Here is a 9,539-nt window from a genome sequence, read left to right as displayed (position 1 = left end):
AAATCTATTTTATCCTTATAACGTGACATGGAGTATGTTGAATCGTGTATATTGTTTATTTCCTAAAGGCAGTTGCGTAAATAAAAGTAAAACTTAACACAATGTTGAAAAGATTTAATACTCAGTTGAAAAGATGTCGATTAATTTATTTGACGATATTGAATATTTTAGATGTATATAAATTCCAGAGGATTAAATTCAAATATATCAAAATTAGGTGATTAAATAAAAATCTCAACCTCATTTAAGCGACAAAATATTATATTGTGGCTCAACTTGTGTTTGGCTCCATTATTATTTTTTTCATTTTTTTCTCTTTTATTTTCAATCGCCGAATCTTTCATAAAATAATATGCGTAAATAAAAAACTTTTCATTAAATCGATTGGATATTGAACAATAAAAAAAGATTCGATTAGTTACACGATTTAATTATATTGAATATAGTTATCATCAAATACGTCATTTTTATGTAAAATAATCACTTGGACTAAAATAATATTTGATATATAAATTATGAGCTCCGATAATTTGGATTTTTAATCCATGCATCAAGGGAACATTTAACATATCCTCAGAAAATACATTTCAATTATAGTAATACAAAATTGAGGCCAACTAATTTTTCATCTTGATTATTCTAACATTTGAAAAAAATTTATGTATAAAAGAAATTCGATCATTTTTAGGATTTTTTTTTATTGATACTTTTTCCTCTCGATCAATTAATTTTTTAAATAATCTAATAAATTTTTTTACGTCATTTAGAAAAATTTCTAATAAACATTCAAAAAAATTTTAATGTCAAAAGAGACATAATGTAAAAAATTAAGAATTTTGATAATAAGTCAACTTTAAAAATTTATCAACGATTATACGATAGTCGAATGCATAAATCTTCTACATTGTCTCTAAGTTTATTTCGAGAACTATATCATAAATATATCGAATGATCTAAATGAATATAAAAAATAGTTAAACGTACATCAAACGTGTATGTTTAAAAATGAGTATAACATTTTCTTTTTTCTTAAAAAATCAATTATCTTATTAATGTTTATTATTTTTTCCGACAATTTTCTCAATATAATTTACATTATTTTCCTAAAAAAATATTATGTGGTATGACGTCAACTATTTTTTTTTTTTTGACGTAAAAATTCAAATCAAGCAAAACAGCAGAACCATACACGCATAGGAAGACCATTAATAGTGATTTTAAAAGTGAAGTGAGATATTATGGGATATTCAAGGGTAAAATAGGAAAACAAAAAATACATCTTGAATTAATAATACTCGCCACATTCACTCTTTTATTATAGTTGGGATACTCAAAGTCGGAGACAAGAACGAGGTTTTGCGTTAAAATAATATGTTTGGGCCACATTGTCTTCTTAGAATGCATTTTAGAATAGTGAATTAATGAAGAATTCGTGGTTAAAAATAAGAAAAAAAATTTGAATTTACGTGTAATATTATTTTATTAAAAATGTGTAGTTATTTTGTAAATATTGGGGGATCAAATAAAGGCAAGTTAAAATATTCGTGTGATTTTATTAGTTTCTCTTTTCATCACTTTACGTAGGATTGGACAAAACTCCCAAATCAAACCATCTAAATCAAATCAAACGGTTCTTCTTAAACTAAATACTTGAATGGATATCTGAATTGCGAATCCAGGCGTTCGATTCGGTTCTCAGTTCTAAACAAAAAATTGAAGAATCGATTTTCCTAAATTTTTTTTATCTTAAATAAGTCAAATTATTTTATGTTTTCCAGATAAATTTATTAACTATTTAATTTAGCTCAAGCTAAAAAAAATATAATTTTTCTATTTCTAATTTTCATTCCATGTCCAATTTAATCAAATTGACCTAAGGTTTACCCAAATATCTTATTCTACCATAGTGCCCTTTTTTGGTTAGGGAGAAATTGAATTGGAAGCTCGGCTGTACCGTTCTTCATTATTGTGAGCTCGCTATATTTCCCTTCTCGTGATTTTAACAGTCAAATTTATGAAGAATTCAATAAAGAGATATGCAAAAGATATCATAGGATTGAATTACATTATTTTACAAGAACTAAAAATGGACACGTCATTAATTAAATTAATGTAGCATTGTTGTAAATATTAAAAAAATTAATTATTATACGAGAATCAAACTGAATCCAAACGGTTCCATAATTAATTTTGAACCCGACGATTCCATTTACTAAATACTCGAAAATTCGGGTTCGATATTGTTCTTTTTAGAAGCGAACCGAATATGAAAATATACAACCCCAATCTTACATTTTAGTAGAATCTAACGAGGCTTGAGATATAGGAGCTCATGTCCGAGCCTCATTTTGAGAGTAAATTTTGTAAAAAGTGACTTTTTTGGAGAATCGTCGTTGAAAAGTAAGAAAAATTTTAAATTTACGTACAAAATTATTTTATTGACAAAATTTATGTTCAATATGAGTTTTGAGACGTTCAAGCAAGGCTTAACTCGTGTTTGAAATTGATAATTTAAAAATCATGTTTTTTTCACTCACGTTCTCAACCAAATATTCTTCCTAAAACCTTTTTTCATTATTTTTTTAATATCTTTTAATCATACGTTCTACCAGAAATTACTTTTCAAATAAGTACTTTCAAATAATTAAAAAAATTGATTCTTCTAAAAAGTCATATTTTTCAGAGAATACGTTCCTAAAAATAAGTGTAATAAAAGATATTCTCAAATAATCAAATCACAAAAGGTTTAAAGTAAAACTATATTTTCAATTGGAATAACTAATTAGCAAGATTTAAAAATCATCCATATTTAATTATGCAATTTTTTAAAATTGAAAATAAAAGAAATCATAAAATGTGTGTATTCACGAGATCCTAAATGGATTAGTTTCATGCAATACAAGTCACGTGGTGTATAAATTATTAAGACTATGTTTGGTGGTTTTAAAATTTTCAAAACATAGTTTTGAATAGTATTTTTTGAAAAATATTTATTAAAAAATAGAAAAAAATTATGAGTTTACGTGTAAAATATTTTATTATATGAATGTGTAGTTGAAAATGATCGTATAGCAAAAATTAAAATAAATTAAAGGATGTCAAACAAGTGCTGAGATTTTATTGAAATATGGGCCAAGAGGAGAATTATGTAATTAAAATGACATTTTTAATCAAAAATAAATAAATAAAATTCCTCCCTGCTCCTTAGGAATCAAATTAATGTAAAGGGAGGATTTCACTGCTGATCCCTAAACTATTTCTCTAGTAGCAATGTAGTATTTAACTTTTAATTGTAACAAGTTGCTCCTTCCTGTGATAATTTCATAATTATTGTCAATCTCAAGAAATATCCAAAATCTTGTTAAATTATCACATGGTTCTAATATATCTATTAAGCTAAGTTTTGCTTCATAATTAGTATCAATTTTAGAAATATAAATTGAGGTAGGTTATCGAGTAGGTCGATTGACAAGTTGACACAATAAAAACAAATTCTTCACAGTATAATGAAGCCCTTGTTTGGTACTTGTTATTTTTAAAGTACATTTTTCTCTCTATTATTTTTAACCACAGATTTCTTTACAGAATACTATTTCAAAGTGCGTTTTGGACAAAAAAAGGGCTCAAACAGGCGTGAAAAATGATAACCAACTTGCTTGTATTTAAACAATTGGGATTGACTTTATGTGAGAACTATATGTTCAGGATCAAGACAAAATTTCACAAATTCCGAATAATTTGGGCAAAATTGCTAAATATGAGATTATTATAAGATGGTAACAAAATGGGACAAGTAGGCGAGACGGAGTCAAAAAATCCTTATTTCTTACATTATTACATATCTATTTATTTTTTAAATATGATTTAGATTTGAAAATATAAAATTAAAAACCCGACCCACGCACTCACCCAATTCCGGGTCCCCCCAACTGGCATAAACTAGATACTTCCAGTTACATCAACCAATTCAGGCAATTGATTCGAGTATCACCGCATTTTTACCAGTCAGCAAATTGGTCTTCGCTCCACCAGTAAAACAGCAAATCAATCCAATAATTTATTGTTTCCTTTTCAACACGCGCATAGATTTCATCGTCTACACTTGTATAAATTTGCTCCCAACTACCTCATTCCTTCAGGTCACATTATTTTCAGAAACAATTCAATACTTAAGCAAAAGTACGGTGACACACTATTTAGTTTGAATTTCGTTGATTGATTTCGATTAATTGAATTTTGAGTGGTTTTTGGCGTCGGAACAGAGGAAAATGGGGAGTTTGAAGGCGATTTTTAGGCACCCGGATGATTTATACCCACTGATAAAGCTTAAAATGGCGATGAGGCATGCGGAGAAGCAGATCCCGCCGGAGCCACACTGGGCATTTTGCTACACTTTGCTTCACAAAGTCTCCAGAAGCTTCGCTCTCGTTATTCAACAGCTTGATACCGATCTTCGTGACGCTGTGAGTTTCCTCTACCTTTTCCTTTTATTATAATATATTATGGATTTTATGCTGCAATTGGCTAAAGATTTTGCTATTTTTTAGTACGAGTACAATTGTTGACTTGTTGTTTATACATAGTTTCTTCTCGTAGATTATTTATACAAAGTTTTCTAGCATGCAAAAGATGTTGGACACAAGTAGATCGAAATATTATGCTTAGCATAAACAGTAATTCAAAGAAGTAAATGATGGATGCATGTTGTATTCTTGCAGTGCTATTATTACTTTATTGTTTTTCAGCAAGTCAGTAAAAAGTTTTAGTTCAAGTAATCCATTTAATGAAATTGAAGATTTGGTGGGAAAAACCAATGTATCCTGCCCCATGTTAGGGGGTTAATGAATACGTGTAACCTTATATAAAAGCTCAAACTTTTAGATTAAGTGGTCCATCTTATATCAGAGTAAGCAAAGGTGTAGGTTCAAGTCTCTCCGCCAGCCATTTAATAAAACTGTTCGCGTGTGAAACTTTGATGGGAAAAAATAATGAATTATGCCCACATACGAGGATATGATGAAATGGAATTGTGCATGTATGAGACTTTGATGGGGATATGCCTACTGGTGATGGAATGTGATGAAATGAATACGTGTGAGGTTTTGATGGGAAAAAACAACGAATCCCGCTTACACATGAGTGGACGAGATATAGTATTTAAATGAATACAGCCCTTATCAAAGGTTTAAGCTTTTAGATGAAATGGTTCTACAAGTATCAAGTATCAGTTATTATATTTTCGTGATGTTTGCCTAAATAATAATTTTATTACAACCAATTTCTCAACTTTGCGAATTAATTTTTCATGTATGAGCAAAAAATGATTTTAACGCCAACTTTCTTCAACTTTTGCAGGTGTGCGTATTTTATTTGGTTCTTCGAGCTCTTGACACCGTTGGTATGCTGTAAAATCTTTTAGTTGCTTTTATACTGTTGTCAAGTGCATGCAATGATTCATGACCAAGGAGTTTGATCTTTTCGGTGATTATAAGGATTGATTCTTTGACATAACCTGTTGCTTTAGATAGTGTGCTGGCAACTTCTTGTTCTACTTATGGTTGTGTACCCAACTTGTGTGTTGTTTTATTTATCCTGGTAACAGAAAACTTTGTCCCCAACACCAAAAAAATGTACAAATAATTCAGAAGGGGAGAAGGGATGTTCATTTTCTTTCTTGAAAAGTGAATTTTCGCATAGTTGTAATCAAACAGATCTCAATCTCTCTTTTCATGAAAGCAAATGAATTATATTCTCCCCATTTCACTGGCAAAATACATTATATTTAAATCATTGATGGTTAGAACTAAGAAGTTAGCTATTACATGGGTAGCATATCACGGCACATTTGTTTCTCTTAAATCAATCAAGTATCTAATACTTGTATTGCTGTCAAACTTCAACAGTATTTCTCGTGATTGCATCCACATTCTCTACTTCATTTGGTCATCATACTCACTTTTTAAGCTATTATTTTGGACAGAGGATGATACAAGTATACACACGGAGGTTAAAGTGCCTATCCTGGAGACTTTTCACCGTCACATATATGATCGTGAATGGCACTTTTCATGTGAGCTTCAAATTTTTTTTTTCTGTCTTAATAGTCTTTTTAACACTCTTGGTTTTTAGTTTTTAAGATTTTATTTCTTTGAAGAAGATTTTTGTGGTTTATTCACTATATTCTTCCGATTCCCCTTTTTATCTCTTTTTTCCTTTTTCCATTCTTTTGGGCAGTGGGAAAATTTTCGATTGTCTTCAAAAATTAGGTCCAGAGGCTTTATGAGCACTGCAACTCTTTTTGGCGACTTAGCCCGAAGATATCGTTCTGGACCCCTAGGACTTCAGGTCCTTGTATGCTCGTCTTCTCTTAGCATATTAAGAAAAAGGAGAAATAAAAGTACATGCTAGCGATTGAAAAATTAGACCAACTTAACCTACTAGGAGTGTTTGAGAAATGGAATCCTCTATCCTGACGTTTAACCACGGCATTAATTAGCTAATTTGGCCATAAAGTTAGGTAGGTCTTGAATTTTTGACCCAGATATATTTAGTCTGGACTTGGACTTCTGCTGCCCTGCTTTGTCTGCCAATGAACAACAAATATCTATTATTCTACGTGTTAATAAAAGTGAATGGGAGGCTTAATCCTCTTCTGGGATAATACAGTTCTGTCATTAATCATCATAGGGATGAGTTACTACTTGATTAGTTGAAGATTAACAAAAGTTGCTGGATTGCAGCCTGCCTATCCTGGTCATGGGCAAGAAAAACTATATCCCAAAGCTGCCTATTGTGTTGTGGGTTGGATACTGGGGGCGGGAGTAGGGGTAAAATGTAATTTGTAATGTTTACATACTATACAGGCTAGATTAGATGGTAGCTGCCTAATCTTGTTTATTCCATTTGCTAAAAGGTGGTACAAAGGACTACAAAGTTCTCATGGATCAGTTCCATCATGTTTCCACTGCTTTTCTGGAGCTTGGAAGGAGGTATCTTTTCTTATCTAGGAAACTATTGTGTCTATTACGTAACAAACTGTGGTTCAATTATTTAGGTATTTGTTCAAAATGTTGGGCTGGTTACTTGTTTGAAAATAACAGAAAATGTCTTATATGAAGGTATCACAAAACCATTGCTAATTGCAGAATCTTTTGCAAAATTAGTTTGTCGCACATGAATTTTTCTGATCGCATATGCTTGTATAGTTAAGCAAATCGAACTTTTACTATAATTAGAAGGCTATCTGGCATCCAATTAGCACCTCATTTTAGGATAGTTGCTCAGATCATTAGTGAAAGTTGAAAATGTAACTTCGAATTTATGATGCGGAAAGTTTCCATTCTCATAAATGGATGCCAGATGGCAATCAGGAATTTCAGAAAGTGCCAACTCAAGTTTTTTCTACCAATTTTAAAACCTTGGTTATATTTCTTTACTTCACTTTCCTGGATGACTACAAAACAGAAAAGGCAGAAGTAAAGAATTTTCAAGTTCATCGGCTCTTAAGTATGAACTTTGATGCTGGGCACTCTTTGATATCTGGGTCCTTAGTACTGTTCACTTGATGAGTATCAGTACTAAGTGGATTGAGGGATTGGAAATTCTGGACTATGGAATCAGCAACTATCAATTGCTTCAAGTCTATCTGTTTACCGTATAATATCTTCTGTTAAGATATATTGCACTTCGAATTATGGTTTGGCATCAGTTGATACTTGCTGCCAGGATCAATTCATATGACAACTTGAACTCCTTTATATCTGCAATTAATTTAAGTAGATTTTTTCAGATCTAAAAGATGAGTTATCTCTGTAATGTAAGTTTGCTTGTGACATTTGGAAAGAAGCAAAAAACTCTAACTGAATTTGTTTTAAGAAAAATCTTACTATATCATTTTTTGTATTTGTTTTGCATCTGAGAACTGGTATTGCACGGTCGCCAAGTTGCATATTTCAATTCTAGTTCTGTGCATACACATTCTTTCTGTGCATGCAAGATAAGTCTTGTTCTTTTCTACAGTTATCAGGAGGCAATTGAGGATATCACCAGGAAGATGGGTGCAGGAATGGCAAAATTTATATGCAAGGAGGTATGTTAAAAATATCATGCCTGAGGTCCATTGTAGTTGCTAATTGTTAATTATCCTTAACACATTAATTAACATCTGGCATGATATAGTTTGATGGGTCATCTTCTACCATTTGATGATTAATCGTGAAGCATTTCAACTATCCTTTGTGCAAGACAGGTTGAATTACTTTGATATTGCGGCTTACAACTTCTTGTTTGGCAGGTTGAGACAGGTGATGATTACGATGAATACTGTCATTATGTGGCTGGACTTGTTGGATTGGGCTTATCAAAACTATTCCATGCTTCTGGTAAAGAAGATTTGGCTTCTGATACTCTTTCCAATTCAATGGGTTTATTTCTTCAGGTATCATTTTCAACCTTGTCCACCTTTTGAGATCTCTATGCCAGCTTATTTATTTGTAATTATTGTAGAAAACAAACATCATCAGAGACTATCTGGAGGATATAAATGAGATACCAAAATCACGCATGTTTTGGCCTCGAGAAATTTGGAGTAAATATGTTAGCAAACTTGAGGTGCATCTCCTTTCCATGATTCATCTGAATTTTAGCATTTTTCTTTATCTTTATCTTTTACTAGGCATCTTGAGTTGCTTGCAAGTATGGAGTTTTTATTAGCACAACTACAGAAAGTTGCATTGTTGATAACTTGATATATATGGTCGTGTTTTATCAGGAACTAAAATATGAGGAGAACTCCGTCAAGGCAGTACAGTGCCTGAATGACATGGTCACAAATGCTTTGGCACATGTAGATGATTGCCTAAAATACATGTCTGCATTACAAGATCCTGCCATCTTTCGATTTTGTGCTATTCCGCAGGTACATATGTTTTTAGTGTGGTTATCAGATTACTTAAGACTTCTCTACCACAGTGTACTGTTTAGTTGTTAAATTCTTCAACAAGATTTGATCTGTAATATGGTGCATCTAGAGCAAGAGAACTGAATCTTAATCATTATTTTTTCTTCAATAGATGTTGACATGGTAACTTAGTTTAGAATTCCTCTTCCCGCCCCTCCCCCTTGCAGTTCTGCTATCTTGTTTTTTTTTTTTAAGATCTTCCTGTAGACAATAGTTCTTCGGTACATAATTCTTTTTGAGAACTAAGCAAACCATGTTCAGTTGCAAGTTGTGAGATCGGGGAGTACTTTAAAAAAACATCTTTGTTATATGCAAGCACATATCATTTTATATTTGACATCTGACGTAAAGATGATCGGCTTCTTCCCTTTCATGGTTTGGAGGAAACTTGAGGATATATCAGCTTCCTGTCTAGATCTAGTTCTACAAAACCTGATCTTTGTCATGTATTAACGGTCGTGTAGTAACTTTTCCAAAGATGTATCTGATTATTTGTCCCCCCCTAATACTAACAGATCATGGCAATTGGGACATTAGCTATGTGCTACAACAACATTCAAGTCTTCAGGGGCGTTGTGAA

The 9,539-nt window shown here is 31.7% G+C and overlaps 1 protein-coding gene across 1 annotated transcript in view; it reads left to right on the top strand.

Annotated features, from left to right (window-relative positions):
* Positions 1-3,985: 3,985 nt before the first annotated feature.
* LOC111412627 (squalene synthase-like) overlaps positions 3,986-9,539 on the top strand; it is a 15,904-nt gene continuing 10,350 nt past the window's right edge. The window contains exons 1-10 of the mRNA XM_023043559.1: positions 3,986-4,139; positions 4,263-4,463; positions 5,356-5,398; positions 5,981-6,070; positions 6,914-6,989; positions 8,020-8,089; positions 8,294-8,437; positions 8,506-8,610; positions 8,771-8,917; positions 9,475-9,538. Of these exons, the coding sequence (XP_022899327.1) occupies positions 4,269-4,463; positions 5,356-5,398; positions 5,981-6,070; positions 6,914-6,989; positions 8,020-8,089; positions 8,294-8,437; positions 8,506-8,610; positions 8,771-8,917; positions 9,475-9,538 (934 nt within the window). The 5' untranslated portion in view covers positions 3,986-4,139; positions 4,263-4,268. The remainder of the gene's footprint in view (positions 4,140-4,262; positions 4,464-5,355; positions 5,399-5,980; positions 6,071-6,913; positions 6,990-8,019; positions 8,090-8,293; positions 8,438-8,505; positions 8,611-8,770; positions 8,918-9,474; position 9,539) is intronic.

This window comes from Olea europaea, chromosome 16, assembly GCF_002742605.1.
Source record: "Olea europaea var. sylvestris chromosome 16, O_europaea_v1, whole genome shotgun sequence".
Taxonomy (NCBI): Eukaryota; Viridiplantae; Streptophyta; class Magnoliopsida; order Lamiales; family Oleaceae; genus Olea; species Olea europaea.
Note: the sequence above shows the minus strand (reverse complement) of the source record. Positions and strands in the feature narration are given on the sequence as shown.